We start from the raw sequence: 17,219 nt of genomic DNA, 5'->3' as shown, positions 1-17,219 counted from the left end.
TTTTACTGGCAAAGATCAAGCTTTCAAGTTCAAAGCATCAATGATGAAAAAACTGACCTGACCCACCTACCAAATTGACAGCTCACAGGCAGTGACAGGATGTTGGAAGTGCCTCCCAGTTATACCTGCAGGTAACTTTTTTAGGCTGCTTTATCACCTGCTTATGTCTGATGAAACATGATGTATAAAACCATTGGAGAGCTAACCAACCCATTTTTTTCCCAATCCTTAATCATGGTTTCTCTCTTTCAGACTTCATTATTTTTTTTTACAAGTCTTGTTACACAGCCATAACTTTCTAAAATATCACATTATCCCAAACTGAACAAGATAGCTCCTGCTGAAGACCTACTCCTCCTCAGCAGAATGGAGAAATTGCTTCACTGTCTTATTTTAAATGCTTCTGTATGTTCCAGTATGACAAATGAATTTTCATGACAGTGATGCTGCTGAGTCATGATAATTTAGGAACTATTACAACCCCCAGGATACTCCCCCACAGAACTGCTTCCCTACCAGCTGCTACTTGTCTGTGTAGGCAATATACCAAAACACAGTAATTTGAACCCATCTACACCAAAATGGCTGAATTCAAAGCTATTGTTTTCAGACCATTTATTGAATTTGTTAGGATCACATTATCTGTGTGTTCAGTAAGAACATTATTGCAATATAGGGAAGTGAAACCACCAAAAAGTACATGACACAGGACAGACTCCCTGATGTGAACACTCTTCCCTTGGACATACCCAAGTCTTGCTTTTTTTCTCCATGTTGAGAGGGGAAAAGCCCCTCAGCTCTTCAGCATTCTGGAACTTTTCCCACCCCCACAAGCTATCAACTCCCTAAACACTAGAGGATACATTCCAGAAGGCCCAGTCAACCTGAAGACATTGAAATTATCATTAACCCATTTCTCTACTTTTAACTGGAGTTCAAAGTAGAAGAAAGACAGTTTCTCCAAACTAACAGTCAAGATCATAACACATTCAATATTTTCAGGATGAGAGATCCTTGCTGAGTTTCTTTAAGATTAACATCAAAGGTCTTTTCAGATCATCTCACGTGAGTCCTGATTAATCCCTTGATGATGGATGACGCATTGTAACACAATGGCAAAACACTCCCCTCTGCTGAAAGGCTGGAGACCTGTTGTAATCTTAACCATACACCTTCACCAGCAACACTGTGAATACCAATAATTTCTGTGCCCAGAATAATACCATGTACCTCCCTGGCAGACTCAGTCCTTTATTTACAAGTTAATTTTTCATTACAAACTGAAGATGACAAAATTCCAAGAGAGTGTCACTCATTGCCACATACTCTGTATGTTGCAAATATGCTATGGGAAGGGGGTTACACAGATATCCAGAATCTAGAAGAGACACCAGAAATAAAACTTAAATTAAAATGTCTAATTTCTTCCTGTATTGAAAAAAAGTACTCTTAAATCCAAGGACATTTAGACAACATTATACACATACTTTCTTATCAAGTGTCACTAACCTCACACCACAGAACTGTGATCCTCCTTCCAGTGTGGAGGATAAAACTATGCAAAACACTGAACGGGAAATGATCACAAGATTCAAGAAGAAAACAAATCAACACTGGCATTTTTGCTAGAATGTAAGTCCTAGAACTTCAGTTGCTCCTGGTGAACTCCCTAACGTACAAGAGTCCCTGAGGCACAAGGTCACATGCTGTAAAATATTTCTTTCTGAGCATCATTTATTGCAGAAAACCTCAGTCATGTTTGGCTGCACTGGTTCAAAGCATTTTTGTTAAGCCAGACCTTGGAAGTGCAACTATTTCAGATGAGTCATATTATAGAAGTGCATACACCAACACTTTGCAAAACTGTTTGCTGTTTAATAATAGAAAGGTCTAAGTAGTATCAAGTGTGAAAATTCTTCTTCCAACTTTCAAAGACCAGCTAGAGAAGGAGTTGCACACTTCAATCAAGAATTTCCAGTTTGGAGTGATACAGCCTGATCACTAAAATGTATGATCAATTAAGCCAAAATGCTTTCCTCCCTGCTGTCACGCTCACAGCCCTGTCTAACCTAGAACTTCTAGGTCTGCCCAGTGTTTGCACATACGTGTACAGGGCAGTGGACACTTAGCCACTATCAATCTCTACCTAAATCCACTCCCAAACCCATAGATTTATCTTCTGACCATATAGTAACTCATTAAAGTTTGGCACATTTTCACAGGAACATATAAAGTTATAGTACACAAGTTAAACAACATCCATCCTGGCTTTCATGAAGTATTCTAAGCAGGACCATGTTTCTGCCAACTTCACTGCTTTTCATCAAATCTGACGAGCAAAGAGAACATGGACTTCAATTCCTCTTGCTGAAACAAAAGCCACACATGATTTAGTTGGCATCCTGGTCACTACGTAAGTGATAGTAAAATGTCTACTTACATTGCTGAATTTGCAGAACCAAAACTAAACCCCTCCTGCCTCTACAAATAAATTAACACAAAACTTAAAAATCCCAGACAAACTTCCTGGTACACACACTACCTCATCAAGTGCAAAATCCACTAAGTATGACCTGTCCCTGGATAAGCTAGAGCAACAGTCACCCCTGGTTTCTATGGAGCTGTGAGGAAAAGCTGTGTCCATGCAAGCACAGCCAGCACTCTGCAGGAGAGAGGTGCTTTAAAGCTTCAGCTCTACTGAACAGAGTCAGCCCTTTTCCAAATCTCTTCGTACAGACAAACAAACAAAGCACACCCTGGAGTACACTTCACAGCTAAGTCAATTCAGCAGTTACACAAGTAACTTCAAACAACTCATAACACTGGGGGGGGGGAAGGTAACTTTAACTCCTGAGCCAATAGTTTTTCTTCACTTTATAAAGACAAGAACTACATTATCTGACATCCCACACTCCTGAAGAAATTCATAGATCTAACCACAGCATTTTTCTGTATTAAAATAAGGATCCCACAACTCCTGAAATACTGTTTCCATTTAATGAAAATGCTAGAGAATATTATTTCACCTGTAGTGACTTAATTTCCTAATTTAAAACAGGAATGTCAAGATTCAGTAACACCATGCAGCAGTCACATATGTGAGACAAGGTGACCATACTCTGTAAATATTCTCAAAGTGAAGATTTTTTTCCTAACATTCAGAAAGTATGCACTTCCATTTGATTTGTTGTAGTTCACATCTGCATTCTGCTCCTCATATTTCTGAGACACTGCAGAAAAAACAGGATTTGCGGTTTTTTTTTAAATGCCATCTGTTCCCTGCATATTTTCACTTTAGGTCCTCGTATGATATCTGCAATGGAAACTTCTGTGTCATATAGGATTAAGGCTATAAACCAGATGAATATAAAATGCAGAGGGCTGCTGCACTTCCCTACAAACAGCTGTAAAAAAACCCTAACACCACAAGGAAATACCACCTGAAGCCTTTCTATTCCAAATATAAAACTTTTAATAAGTTCCTCTTAAAGGGACTTTCCTCCAGAAACGAAGCGAAAGAGTGCAAGAGGAAAAGCTGCTTTAAGAATCTGGGAATTTTATTTGTTCCTACCACTGCTCTACACCTGTTTCCTTCCTGAGTCAGAAACTGGAAGTTTTAGATTCTGGTCTCCAAATGGATAAGCTTTAAGGGGAACCTTTCACTGAAATACCAGCCATCTTCATTCATGAACTAACATTTGAATAAGCTTTTTTCATAACCACCTAACATTTTTATAGAAGCAATGTCAACTCTACAGTAAACTCAGCTTTGATGGCGCTCCAATTATCTCAGCTGTTATCTCCATTCCCCCTCTTTGCTATTTCCACACTTTGCTCAGGCACTTGCAACGTTTCAGAGTATTATCAACATTACTAACGCTTGTGTCACTCACAGCTCGGGGGCGGGGAAAGGCAGGCTGACCTACCTGGTCATGTTAATATAAAAAGATCTTTAAGCAACACTCTTAAACAATTCCATCATTACTTGTAAGAATTTAAATAGCTACTGTTCCTCTAAAGCTGTTTAAAAACTCGTAACTTGTGCAGACACCTACTGACTGCTCTAAAATCGTTCCGAAACAGCTCGTTACTAAACTGAACTGAATTCAAAGTCTTAAATGGATATTGGAAACGCTAGGCGCGTTCTGATCAAGTCCAGCCCCAGTCCTTTAAGTCAAACCACACAAGACCTTAGGCCAAGGGGGCATCAAATACACCGGACACACGGAAATAACTTTGACGCCCCAAAGAGCCGCCTCACGCTCGGGCCGGGCGCTGTTTCCCTACGAGCAGACACCGAGCGGCACCTGACAAGTTTCCCAGCCTCGCTGGCAGCGGGCACAGCGAGCCGAGCCCCGGCTGCCCGCAGCCCACGTGTCACTGCCGGGCGCCGACCGCCCCTTCCCGCCGGGGGCAGCCGGGAAGCGCGGCCCGGGAGGAGCCGAAGGGGAACGGCCGGGCCGCCCGGTTTCGTTTCCAGCCTACAGCGGGGTCGCAACTGCCCGGCCCCGGGGACTCACCCGCCGCCCCGGCCCGCCCCCCCCGCCCAGCTCACAAACGGCCCCATGACAGGAGCTCAGCCCCGGCAGTGTCAGCGCTACGAACTTCCCGGCTGAACAGGAAACAATAACCCGCAGAGCCCCGGCCCCGCCGCCCACTCCGGTCCGGCCCTGCCCGCGGGGACCTCGCGCTGCCCCCCCCCGGGAGCCCCCGCGGCCGCGGGACCGAGCGCGGGGGGGGGGGGGGGGGGGGGCCGGCCTGGCGGGAGGCCGCTCCCGGGCCGCACCGAGCCCGCGGTGCCGCGGGGGGCGGCGGGGCGGGCCTGGGGGCGGCAGGGGCCGGGTGAAGACGCGGGGGGCGCGGGGGGCGCTGGGGGCGCGGAGGGGGCGGCGCGGGGGCCGCACTCACCGGGCGGGCCCTGGCGCGGCTCCGGCGGCCCCACAACCATAACAAAGCTCTGCCCAAAATGGCCGCCCAGCCCTGCCCGGCCGGGGGCCGGAGGGGGCGGGGCCCGCGCGCGCGCGGGGCGGGGCCGAGCACGCGGAAGGAACACGCCCCCCGGCTCCCCCTCCCTGCCCCCGCCCTGCCCCCCGCGCCTCCTGCCCCTCCAATCAGAGGCGGCGGCTCGCACCGCCCCCGTCACCGCCTGTCGGAAGCAGCCGCAGACTACGAATCCCAGAAGACGACCCCCTATCTCCGCCGTGCGGATACATAAACAGCGCGCCGCAGGGAGGCCTGGGATTCGTAGTCCGCCTGTGAAAGGCTTGCCTGCTGCGGTGATGCCAGAAGCCAGAAAGCAGGAACGGCCGCACGGCTCCCCAGGAGACGTTCTGTCCCACGGGTAGGAGAGGAACGTGTCGCTCCTCTGCCAGACCGACCGCGGCCCTCGGGCTGAGAGTGACCGGCACTGCTGCCCCCAGTATCTGCTCGGTGGGCCTTCCGCGGCCGGAGGAACACGATGGGCCGCGACAGTTCTCGCCCGGACCGGTAGCGCTAGGCACCGGGCGCCGTCGGAGCGCTTATGGGAGCACCGGAAACCGCCACAGCTGGCGGGCCCGGTGCGGTGGCAGCGCCCGGTGAGTTCTGTCCGGTCCCCGGTGGGCAGGGCGGCCCCTCCTCCCTCTCCGCTCCCTTCGCCCTCCAGCAGGGGAGTTTGGCTGCCGGAGCTGCCTTTCTCTCCCGGCGCAGCAGGACCAGGAACTGCGGAGTCAAATCCAGGGCGAGCCGCCCACCTTCCCCCGGTGAGTGTCGCAGCCCGGCAGGGAGCTCACCTGCAGCTTGCATGGGATGGCTTTTCTGCTCCTTTTTTATTAATGGTCGCTTTTCCCGCGCATGACGAAATGCTCTTTTATAAGCTTTGTGAAGCCATTTATCCGTTGAAGAGGGAATGATCCATGAACGGGAAGTCATCACCTGTCCCCTGATACTCAGTTTTTTAACTAGAAATTGTTCTAAAGCTCTATGAACTTTAGAATTTCAGTTCATAGAGCTGCTTGGAACGAAGTATTCTGCAGTGGGCAGAATAGTACTGATTGAATACACATGTAATATAAATACACATATCTCTTTAAACATATACCTCTAAGACTCTTGTATTTGATAACTGTGACTGAACTTTGAGCATCAGACCGACTCAGTGATTCCTTGGTTTCAGACCTTATTCTGAATTTTTCTGTTTTAGGATATTGAGAAAACAAATGTTTCCTCTCATACAACGATGCTGCTTCAACACACCTTTCAGAGTAAGTTACTGAAGGCTTTTTTTTGCTGATTTTATTTAAAATAAAATAGCAAAAGATAGGATTGCAGCTTTGGAAAAAAGGTGGCTTCTAAGTTGGAGTGTATCACTCAGCTTTTCTGGAGCAGTTCGTTGTTTCTACAGCACTTTTAGGCAAAACTCTTTCTTTTATAAAATCAAGTTTTATTGTCTCAAAGTATTTTTTTTCCTATCACTTTTTGGTGGAGTAGTGAGGGGACAGTAGCTGATTTCTGGGATGACCTTATCCTGCTTCTATATGAAGCTTCTACTTTATATTTTAGTCTGAAAAGGACTGATATATCTTCGAAGTGCCTAGAGAATGTGTGGGGAGGGATAGGTGGGCACTGAGTGCTTTGCTTGTGCACTCTGGAGAGCCCAGTTGCTCCTCAGCTGCATTGGGTGTTTTCATTAGTTTGGTTAAAACCACTTGAAATTCAAAAGGAAAGACAGCTCTGGTGTGACTTGACCTGGAAAACCACTTGGTACAATATTCAGGAGGTCATTTAGGTACCTGCAGGTCTGTAAGCCTGCACTGTGCAGTGTTGAGAACAAATTTTGTGCTTGCAGCTGCAGAAGTTACCTGGTGCCAGCGTGCTGCTCCGTGGGAGGAATAAGACAAGCTGCTCTTCCTTGGCCCTCCTCCAGCTGCAGAGAGATGCACGGCCCCTCTGCACATCTCTGAGCCTCAAACCAGCATCAGTTTACACAACCCAGCTCCGGCCTTTCCACACCTCTCTCCCCATCTCCATGAAGAAAACCCCTGCAGAATCTGAGGCACAATCACAAGAGAGCCTGGGATCTCTGAAGGATTGTCCCAAGCCAGCCCTTTACTTAAGCCTGGGGGGGCTGATTCCCTTTGTGGCCATGCCTCTGGCCATGGCCACGCAGGGCTCCTACTGCCCAGAGCTGGCCTTTGCTCAGGTCGCCTATGGAGCTGCCACAGCCTCCTTCCTGGGGGGCATGAGGTGGGGGTTTGCTCTCCCAGAAAACAGCCCAGCCAAGCCAGACTGGCTGAACCTGGCCAATGGCACAGTTCCTGCTCTGCTTGCCTGCCAAGCCTTGATTTTCAAAGATGTCACTCAGGGAGCACTAATACTCACGGTGGCCTTGGGGATAGCGCTGCATTATGACATTTCCCTTCTTCCTACTTACCCCAGGTGGTTCAAAGTACTGAGGGTAGTGGGAACAGTGGTGATGATATCATCCCTGTTGGCCACTGTAGCACTGAAAGCTTTCTTAAAAGGAGAGAAAAGTGATGACAGAAAAATACAGCAGAACATAAATTAATAAATCTGTAAGGAAAAGCTATTATCTACTAATAAGGTATTTGTATGGAGTTCCAGGAGAAATAAAGACTGATCTGTGCTTAGAAGTTGTATGATGGCAGGGATCAAGATTCTTATTCTTGAAGCAAAATGATTTTCCAACTGATTTTGAAGTTATTTCAGGAGGGAAGTATTGTAAACAGCAATTACTTCCAAGGCAAGCATGAGTCTGTCCTTATCTGTAGAACAAAGAATCACTCCTGAATGAGATGTTGCTGCTCTAGGAATTTAGAACAGAGATTCAAAATGACATGGGTATGAATTACTCTGTGCTGAACTATGAAAGCATCTGGTTTGACTGTAATGTGTGATCATGTTCTGAGGTGGGGAAAACAACAGTAACAAAGTGAAAGCAGTTCTAGTTTGGTGTTTAAATAAGTAGCAGAGAATGATGCAGAACCACATTCTACTCAGTTGCTGTGATGTAGAACAAGACTTCTATTTCACTCCTGTTTTCAGAGGAGATGCTGAAAATCACAGAATCACAGAATGGTGTGGGTCAGAAGGGGCCTGAAAGATCATCTCATTCCCATCCCCTGCTGTACCCAGGGACACCTTCCAAAAGGTCAGGTTGTTCAAAGTCCCATCGAGCCTGAACTCTTCCAGAGATGCTGTGTGAGGAAGTGCTCACTGTGATGTCAGGTAAGAAAGGACAGCTGAGATTTGTTTGCAGTGGCAAGCCAAGGTCAGCACTCACCTGAAATGTGTCATTCAGCTGCTGTGCTGGAGTGGGGAAAAGCTGAAGAGGAAGCTTTGTACGGCTGACAAGGTGCCACAGGAGAAGGAAAGTCAAATTCCTGCTCAGGCTTACTGAAATTAAAAAGGCTATTTGGGCCACCTGGTCCTAGGTTTTGTTTGGATTTAGGGCTGCCTGGCAAAGGAAGCTGCATGCAACACAGCCATAAATTAATGGACTGTTAACTTATGCTGTGACACAAGGACTCAAGTGCTGGCACTAAGGGATCAGATAATGGGACTGAAAGTAGCTTCTCCCTCCTAACAATCTGTACATTTGGACAGGTACCAATGGGCTTATATGTAGCCTGCAAACCCTCAATTTGCAAGTCTATTACTGAAACCACTGCTGAAGCATATGCTCTCTGTACTTGATTCTTCCTAGTACATCATTTAGTAGAAGATACAACCTAAGTCACATGGATTTTCTTTTTTGTGTCAGCTACCTCAAGAAACCTAAGTTTTTTATCAGAAGTATTTAAGTACAGTGTAAGATGCAGGAAGGAAGCTGAAAATGACATCCACATGTGGTCTTAGGACCAGATAATCCTCATAGTTCTGTTAAAGCACTATTCTTCACTGTTGTTCCACATCAAATAAAGCACATGTTGTCCCTTAAAATTTGTTGCCTGTTCGTTCTGCAAAGAACAGATGTTTAAGAAACCTGCCTGTCCTGGAGATGAAACTATCTTGTATGATGCTGCTGAAACAGCAGCTCTGTACATCAGCCTCTCCCTTTTGCAATCTGTTAACATTTTTATGTTAAAGAACATATTAAGCAATTATGGGTATCAATTGCCCTATGCTGAATTATAAATGTACCCTATTAAACAAAATATTTCAGAGCTTTTTCAACATAAAGGAAATAAAATTGAGTTTGTGAATGAAAATGGTTTTTCTATTCCTTCTTACTTAGACATGGCATCTTTTAAGAGGGGTCCAGAGAAGAGTCCTGTCTTTGTCTTGACGAGGTAAAAGAGGTGCTGAAGATCAGAGACCATAATCAACCAGCTTCAAAGTTTCATTCAAACATGACAGAATCAGTTACAAAACCTGGAGAAGGTAACTTCAGACAACTGCAGATTCCCTCAAGCTCCGTTAAACCAGGACGTTTACAGGTAGAGATCAGAGGTAAACCTGTAGTTCTCAAACAAATAAAATACAGCTAAGGTAGTATTTCTCAAACAGTTTCAAGAGGGATCCTGAAATATAATGAAGAAAGACTAAGAAATATTACCTGTAATTTCATCCCACAGAGGGCTGAATAGAGCTGGCAAGACAGATTCCCAAGAAGTTTGAGTGATTTTACACTGAGAAGAGAAATACATGAGTATTTTACTGCAAAAGCATGTTACTTCCACCACTCAAATAGTCAAAATTTATAACCAGTCTTTCCCTAGTGTTCTACTGGGAAATATGATTTCCAATAAAAAGAAAAAATTACCTATTATATGAAAGTGGCAGTAATACAATGAAAGCAATCTATTCAAGAGCATTCCAGTCAGTTCTGAAAATACATTTTATTATGAAAAACAGTTCAAACAAGATCAAACCATTAATTCAGACACATAAGAAATTCTTTGAAGTAAAAGCACACACAAGATTCTGGAACAATCAGAGATACTCTCCATCATCTAGCATGTTTTAGTCCAACTCTGTTAGAATTTAGCACCTCGATTATTAAGGTACCTGCAACGTTCACTTTGGAGGATTTATCATGTAATAATTTGTTAATTTTACACAGGGGATATTGACCTAAACAGAATGAATGCTCCTTTGTCTACACAGTGCCAGGCTTCCTGTTTTGTGACATTCCAGTTGTGGTTTGGTGATCCAGAATAACACTGTCCATCAAAATTCAAGCAGCCTCACTTCAGACTCCATCCAAATCATCCACAGCTGCGCTGAAAATGCAGCCACAGTGTGCAAAAAACAACTTGAATCTAGAAATAACTCCAAACTCTTTGTAGTATTCTTTTACTGTGTCCAAGCTAAATACAAACTCCTTAAGAGCACACTGATATCATCACTTCAATGCTAAATGCAGCTAATTCTATCACAGAAAGCTCCATTGGCTCTAATTTGGATGAGGCAGGATACAAGACGTAGTGAAGGTGAAGGAGTGTTTCTTGTAGAACAGCAAGTATCCAATGCCAAGTCTCAGCATGTGTCACACAGGGTAAAAATACATCTGACTATGGGGAAAAAAATATGGGGCAAAAGCCTTTCCCTGTGTTTTTATGCTAAGAGCAGTCCTAAACAGAACAGCCAATCTAATGCATTTGCTTTTAAAATTCACCAGAGCTTACACAAAAAGCAGCTCTACTGGCATCACTGACACCACTGAGAAGAAAAGCCAGCGCTGAAGGGGAATGGCACTGTTAGAACTGTGAACATAACCTTCCAGAATAGGAAATTCTCATCCACTCACCATTCAAATTTGTGGAGTGGCCAGAAAGTAAAGATCCAATTAATATTTAATGCCCACCATGTCCAGCAACAGAAAAGAGGCTTAAATGCATCAAAGTCATAAGTAGAGGCAACAAATCTTTCCTGTGTGTTCTCTTCTCTTTCTTGTTTTCTGCCAGAAAAAGAACTAATGCCATCCAAATCACCCATCTGATCTTACTTACAGGTAACTCCTTGCTCTTGACAGTAACCCATTTCCAGATTGCAACTCTGGCTAATGTGCCAGCTCAGTAACAACATGATTAATGTCTCTTAATGTGCTTGAATTATTTCTTCAGATTTTTACAGGGCAAATTCACCATTTATTTCAGTGAGCTTAATCCAGTTCTAAGAGGAATTCCTACTCTTACCAGAATACATCCTGAGACAGACACTGGATAAGCCAATTTACTTTGAAGGGCTTTTCCTTTTGCTCAGGAAAATCCCTCTGATCTAATTCTCCACTGAAGCTCCTGTGTTAAAAGAGGTTTCTGGCCAATGAAACAGGAAATTTGAGGAGACATAATTGACTCATTCCTTGAATGAGTTTTGTTCTTTGTGTTTTACAGCACAGCTACACCTCCTTCGCAGCGACTGGTGATCATGTTGGCAATTTCAGTCCAGCTGTCCATGTGAGGGTTATAAACTTCAACAGAATCAGATGTCACTGGAGCAGCAAAATCAGGACTGGGAGCTCTGCCTCCTGAGGCATAGAGAAGTCCATTCACAGCCACAACACAAACACCAGCTCTTGGGATCTTCATCGATGCAACTTCAACCCACTTTTCCTAACAAAAAGGTGAAAGATGATGAAATAGCTTTAAGGCAAGCCCTGATTCTGCTAAAGTAACTTTTAAAGCTTAAAGACTGAAGCATATACAAAGAACACTGTGTATACACTTCACAGGCTTACAAGTGGTATGTGTACAGTATCCAGAGGATTACCAAGACAGGAATGACAACACTTTCACAAGGGGTCCAAATTGTGGTAATCTCTAAAGAGCAGATCCCATACTGTCTGCACACAACACCCTCCCTTTCTTCAGTCACTGCAAGATGCAGTCAGTCTCCAAAATAGAGCATGGTACAGTTTGAGGTGGGGGAAACAGGAAAACTAGATTCAATTTGAAAAGCAAAATAGATGGCACATGGGATTATGTTCTGCTCTTCAGAGTAGCTACTCTTCCAAAGAGCATCATAAAAACATAAGCAATAGCAGTCTGGAAATTTTTTTAATCTTCTAGTCATGCTGAAACACAACTACATTTTGATGCAGAAGAAGATCCTCAAATTTTGCAACAGAAGGTAACTCTTACCTTTACAATGAGTTTTTTCTCTCTATTCAGATTATTGAGCTTTCTATTGCAGAGGGGGAATCCATCCTCTCATCTTAACCCCAAGAAGTATTTACCAAACTACAGTATCTGTGCATAGTTAAACCACGACAGCTACTTAGGACAGACCCTGAGATCACCAAAGCTTTGTTTCACTCAAGATACCCAGTCAGTAGTGAAAAGGGAATGGAATTTCCAGCTTTTTCTTTTTAAAGAAAGGAAGCAGGCTCTATAGCATCTTGCACAAAGCTGATGCAATCTACATTTATGAAAAGAAAGGACTCTGCCATACCTCTTCAAATGAGTATCTTTCTACACTAGCAAGTGCATCCTGGGATTCATTCCAGCCTCCCACAGCATAGATACAATCATTGAGAGCAGCCACACCAAGATAGGCTCTTCTGGTGCCCATTGGAGCGAGCTCAGACCAGCGTTTGGAGATGGGGTCGTAGACTTCAACAGAACGCAGCTCTACTCCTTCACTGCTGATACCACCAATGACATAAATCAAACCTGCAGAAACAGAGTTTCTCCTCTTTTAGGCTTCATAATGCAGGCAGAAAATTTACTGTGACAACACAAGTTTCAGCCTGACATTAAGATGGTTAAAGAATGACAGAAAATCCTCCTCTTGTTCAGTAGTAGAATACATAAAGCTTTTGCATGAGCAGCTTGAGGCTTGAGCACTAGAAGGTCTGAGGAAAGCAAATATTAATTAAGTGCAGGGGAAGGTTCATTCAGAAGGTTGCAACTGCTGACCAGCCAGGATCAAATACTTAGTAAGCACATTTATTAGTCAAGTATTTAGACATGTCTGTCTTAAAATAACCTGTGGCAAATCTTCACATTGTCACAAAGAAAAACATGCAAACCCAAATATGAAGATAAATAAAAGCAGTATCAGAAAGAACAATCAACTGCAAAAAGACTAGCTGCCTAACCATACTGGCAGCCATGTGAAAACTTTTCATGAGATAAAAGGCAGAAGACAAGACAGAACTTTATAGTCTTTGAATTCTGCAGCATTAAAACCAGAGTATTAGAACAACAAACAAGCAAGGCACAAGCGTGTGTGACAGCTCAGTACAAGACAAAGGTAAGACTTCATGACTGAGACATAAAGCTTCAAAATCCAATGGCTGTTGGAACTATTTAGGGATATCAACTTAATAATATTCACCTTGCATTTCACAACACCCAAAGCAGTAACGGGGCTTAGCCATGCTTCCCACCACATCCCAGCTATTCTCTTCAGGATCAAATCTTTCAATCGTGTTGCCAATCTCTGCTCCAACCCAGCCTCCTGCAAATAACAGCAAACACAGGAAGGAATTTAATGGCATAAAGCTGTGTATTAGCTGCATTTTTAGACATGCAGTAGGCTGTTCCAGGACAAATTCTGAAATTAGCATGCAGTCATTCTACAATGGAAATAAATTATAACTAATTCACAGAAATTTAGTATATATGTTAATATTTATGGACACAGATGTTTTTCAAAACTTAAGTTTGTGAATTTGCATCACCAAGATGTAATATTAAAGGTCAAATCAATTTACAAGTTCTATGAATTAACATCTTTAACTCCACCTAGAAAAACCCCACAACTTACCCAAAGCATAGATGGCACCATAGCACGTGCACACTCCCAGTGCACAACGGGGATGGTTCATGGAAGCCACGGTTGTCCATTGCTTAGTAACAGGATCATAACATTCAGTACAGTCAAAAATCATTGAGTTGTCCTCACCTGCATAATAAAAGCAAGAAGAGTCAGGGGAAATCCTTTGCACTGCAGATATGGAAACATTCTTCCAGTACAGGCAACATTTGAGTACAAGATTTATCTTTTGGTGAAAGAGCCAACATAGCAAAAGCTTCATTTATACATAGTGATGATTATACATGAATCATCACTGGGAACCACTTTCATCAGTAGTTCCCTGAAATGTTGCTGAAAACATCACAGAGGTAAACAACCATGGTGTTGCACGTTTTACTCCTCAGCACAACTGACTGGGTTTTCAAGACCAAAGAATGAGCTCTGCGGTGACAAAAACAGTCTACATATGCATTCTTTTGTGATGGCCTGGTAGAGTTACTCATCACATCCTTGTGCAAACAGACATAATGAGCCTTTCCAGGCAGGCAGTGCACAAGTGGTCTGTCCTGTGCTACTGCCTTTTATGCTATGGGCTTCTCTGAGACTGTAAGTGAGAAAACAAATTCCATCAGCTGTGGTATATCTGCAGACATCTATATGGTAACCTGTGAACAGCTACATCATGAGGGGAGAGTACTAAAAACTGCCAGTAGAGGATCCCTCACAGGCATTTACAGAGCAGTGACAGTAGAGAATCAAGCAACCCCAATTCCTTTGTTATTACACTTAAAAATTGTATTATTCTCAGAACCACTTAAAATAAGAATAACTTTGAAAGTCTCCATCCACGAGTTCTCTAGCATTCATGTAAGAAAGAAAGCTTATTTCAGCTGTTACCTCCAATGGCATAGACCATTCCTCCCACCACAGCCACGCCCAGCCCGCTCCGGGCCTGGTGGAGTGAGGACACCGTGGTCCAGTAGTGGCTGAAGGTGTCAAATCGCTCCACACAGCTCAGGGCTCTGCTGTCACTCCAGCGTCCTCCCTGCAGTCGGGTGTACCCACCTGCAAAGCAAGTGGAAAGGCCAAGTAAGAGCTTCCTGCTCACCCTCATGCTCCTATATCTAAACCATTAAAAATATTACACTAACAGCCATTAGCCACTTTTAGAAGGAATTGGATTTTTCCAAGTAGCTTCATTTCTCCAGCATACAAGGAAGAACCCTTGAGGGTCATAGTGTTGTGGCTGAGCTGATGCCACAACACTAAAAATGTTAGAATTTGTGTTTTCAGTAAAATACAAGGATTGGCCAACAGCTCTTTGCTGCATAAGCACACTGGCAGCCATGTAAAAACTCTTCATGAGATAAAAGGCCCACAGAGTGAAACAAACATGTTCCCTTCCAATATAAAACTGCAGCATGCTGAAAACTTGGAATTTCAAGTATCCCATCATATGAACCAAAGTGTCCTGCACAGAGAAAACTTCAGCCATCAGAACAAAATGTGCAGTGAATTTGCACACACACCATTCCAGCAGTGAGCCCTGGGTAAATCCTCTGCTGATTTGCAGCTTTCCACCCAAAGCAAATTATTTTTGAACAGCAAATCTGGGCTTTGAATGCCATTCACAATGACAAGAAATGTGAATGCTGGACTCCTATGCAATTCTGATCACAGCTGCTAACATGGTAACTCAGCCATGATGCAACGTTTTGGTATCATTATATTTTCTGATTTTTAAAAAATCCTCGAGTATCTCCTTCAGTACTTCATTCTGAGATACTACTTCATTTGTTTTATAAGGTTCAAACAGCCACATTCTAACCTACTGCATAAAGGTACTTCCTGGCTTTCCTCCGGGGACGACCTTTAGAAGCCTGTAGAAAACTGCTGACCTTGTTCTCTTTGGGAGACTTAGAGACTTCACAATATTCTTTCAACAGAGTTTGCAGGGCCACTCGAAGACTGAAATCTGGAATACCTTCAAGAGTAACATAAGCAGAATGAGAATAAAATGAGCAGAATTAATAAAAATTGCAGTGAAAAGTAACAAACTGTAAGCAATTAAGTTGTAGAAAAATTACTAACTTCTCCAAAAACAGCGGACAAATCAATGTTGCTTACTTTTATAAGGCGTTTTAAAAGCATCTTTTAAAGTAAGCGGTGCTTATTTTTTAAAAAATAGAGCTTGTTTGCTATAAATGTTTTTATTCATCATTCCATTAATGTAAAGAATAGTCCATCAAAGCCCAGTAACTCTGAACAACACATGGTTTGCACACATACATGCATCTGATATTCCTTCTTTCACTTACTTTCTATGTATTTTAACAGCCTTTGTGCCGGTAGCAGAGGGAATCGAACAGGCTCCAGTACTTCTACGACATATTTCTTTCTTTTCCCCACATCCTTCAGAATCCATTGCATCGCTGCCGTGAACACCTGGTACTCGTCCTCGATGCTCAGGTCCTCGCTCCGCAGGATCTTCACGAGCTGCTCCTTGGTGAGCGCCAGGAACTCCTCCCCGCTCTGCACCTCCAAGAAGTGCGCGTGGATGTAGCTCTCGGTGAACTCCATCAAGTCGTGACAGGCGATCTGCTCGGAGAACTGGAAGAGGCCGATGCAGTTCAGCGGGTCGATCTGGCCCTTGAGGAACTCGCAGCAGAGCTCCACCACCTCGGTGAGCTGCAGCATGTCCGCGGCGACGATGAGCTCCTGGACGTTGTGCTCCGCGATGCTCACCACCCCTGCGGGCACCAAACCACAGCGGGGCCCCGCTCCAGCCTGCGGCCGCCGGGCACCAGCCCCATGCCCCCCCGCCAGCCCTCACCTGTGTAGATGAAGTCGAGCAACGTGTGGAAGGTGTCCGCCTCCACGCCCGCGATCCGCACCACGTCCCGCCCGGACTCCTTCATGCCGCCCGCGAACAGCGCCGCGAAGTACGGGCTGCTGGCCGCCAGCACCAGGCGGTGCACGGAGAACGCCTCCGGGCCCACCTCCAGCCGCACGTCGCAGAAGCTGTGCCCGGCGCGCAGCCGGTTGATCTGGGCCAGGAGGAGGCGGGCGTGCCGCTCGGAACTGGAGACGGAGCTGGAGCCAGAGCCGCCCTTGCTCATCGCGGCACTCGCCGCCATCGCTGCTGCCGCTCCGGCACCCCCCGGCGCCGGCCTCGCGCCGCGCACGCGCCCCGCTCCTCCCGCCCGGGCGCGTGCGCGGGGGGCAAGTGGGGGGCGCGCTCCGCGCTGAGGCGGCTCTGCCTGGACAGGGCGGGCACCGTGACGGGCGGTGCTGAGGGCGCTGTGGCGGCTCCGTGTTTTGTGAGGGCTCCGTGTGTGCCGAGCACCCTGCCCTCACGGCGGCACTGGTTCAGGTACCTCTGTTCGCTCCTTTGTCTTTGCGCCTGCCTGGGCGCCTGGCCCCGTGAGGCCCCACAGGAATCACGGAATTTTCAAGGCTGGAAGAGACCTTTAAGATTATTCATTCCAATGGTCCACCCAGCACTGCCCCTGTAA

General features: G+C 45.2%; 3 protein-coding genes across 3 annotated transcripts in view; 1 reads left to right on the top strand and 2 right to left on the bottom strand.

Annotated features, from left to right (window-relative positions):
• Positions 1 to 5,031, bottom strand: part of GPBP1L1 (GC-rich promoter binding protein 1 like 1) — a 31,298-nt gene extending 26,267 nt beyond the window's left edge. The window contains exon 1 of the mRNA XM_050977309.1: positions 4,909 to 5,031. The gene's annotated coding sequence lies outside the window, so the exon portion shown is untranslated. The remainder of the gene's footprint in view (positions 1 to 4,908) is intronic.
• A 122-nt stretch (positions 5,032 to 5,153) lies between these two features.
• TMEM69 (transmembrane protein 69) lies at positions 5,154 to 7,635 on the top strand. Its single transcript, XM_009088680.4, has 3 exons — positions 5,154 to 5,741; positions 6,182 to 6,242; positions 6,827 to 7,635. The coding sequence occupies exons 2-3, from the start codon at positions 6,198 to 6,200 to the stop codon at positions 7,544 to 7,546; spliced, it is 765 nt and encodes a 254-aa protein (XP_009086928.2). The 5' UTR covers positions 5,154 to 5,741; positions 6,182 to 6,197; the 3' UTR covers positions 7,547 to 7,635.
• A 2,185-nt stretch (positions 7,636 to 9,820) lies between these two features.
• On the bottom strand, positions 9,821 to 16,903 carry IPP (intracisternal A particle-promoted polypeptide). The gene is made up of 8 exons (XM_030226663.2): positions 16,538 to 16,903; positions 16,023 to 16,454; positions 15,533 to 15,688; positions 14,602 to 14,769; positions 13,714 to 13,851; positions 13,282 to 13,404; positions 12,394 to 12,614; positions 9,821 to 11,555 (listed from the first exon to the last, which is right to left on the bottom strand). Exons 1-8 carry the CDS (start codon positions 16,839 to 16,841, stop codon positions 11,331 to 11,333), a joined length of 1,767 nt encoding a protein of 588 aa, XP_030082523.2. The 5' UTR covers positions 16,842 to 16,903; the 3' UTR covers positions 9,821 to 11,330.
• Positions 16,904 to 17,219: the final 316 nt, after the last annotated feature.

The sequence above is a fragment of the Serinus canaria genome, chromosome 8, assembly GCF_022539315.1.
Source record: "Serinus canaria isolate serCan28SL12 chromosome 8, serCan2020, whole genome shotgun sequence".
Classification (NCBI taxonomy): Eukaryota; Metazoa; Chordata; class Aves; order Passeriformes; family Fringillidae; genus Serinus; species Serinus canaria.
This window is presented reverse-complemented; position numbering and strand designations above follow the sequence as displayed.

What these genes read in the sequence shown, in the direction of transcription:
- TMEM69 (XM_009088680.4), top strand. Translation starts at nt 6,198, where the DNA reads ATGTTTCCTCTCATACAACGATGCTGCTTCAACACACCTTTCAGA. An exon ending in GCTTCAACACACCTTTCAGA is followed by an intron (nt 6,243 to 6,826) that starts GTAAGTTACTGA and finishes TTGTGCTTGCAG; the next exon opens with CTGCAGAAGTTACCTGGTGC.
- IPP (XM_030226663.2), bottom strand. Translation starts at nt 16,841, where the DNA reads ATGGCGGCGAGTGCCGCGATGAGCAAGGGCGGCTCTGGCTCCAGCTCC. An exon ending in GCTCGACTTCATCTACACAG is followed by an intron (nt 16,455 to 16,537) that starts GTGAGGGCTGGC and finishes TGGTGCCCGCAG; the next exon opens with GGGTGGTGAGCATCGCGGAG. An exon ending in GCTGTTAAAATACATAGAAA is followed by an intron (nt 15,689 to 16,022) that starts GTAAGTGAAAGA and finishes TTACTCTTGAAG; the next exon opens with GTATTCCAGATTTCAGTCTT.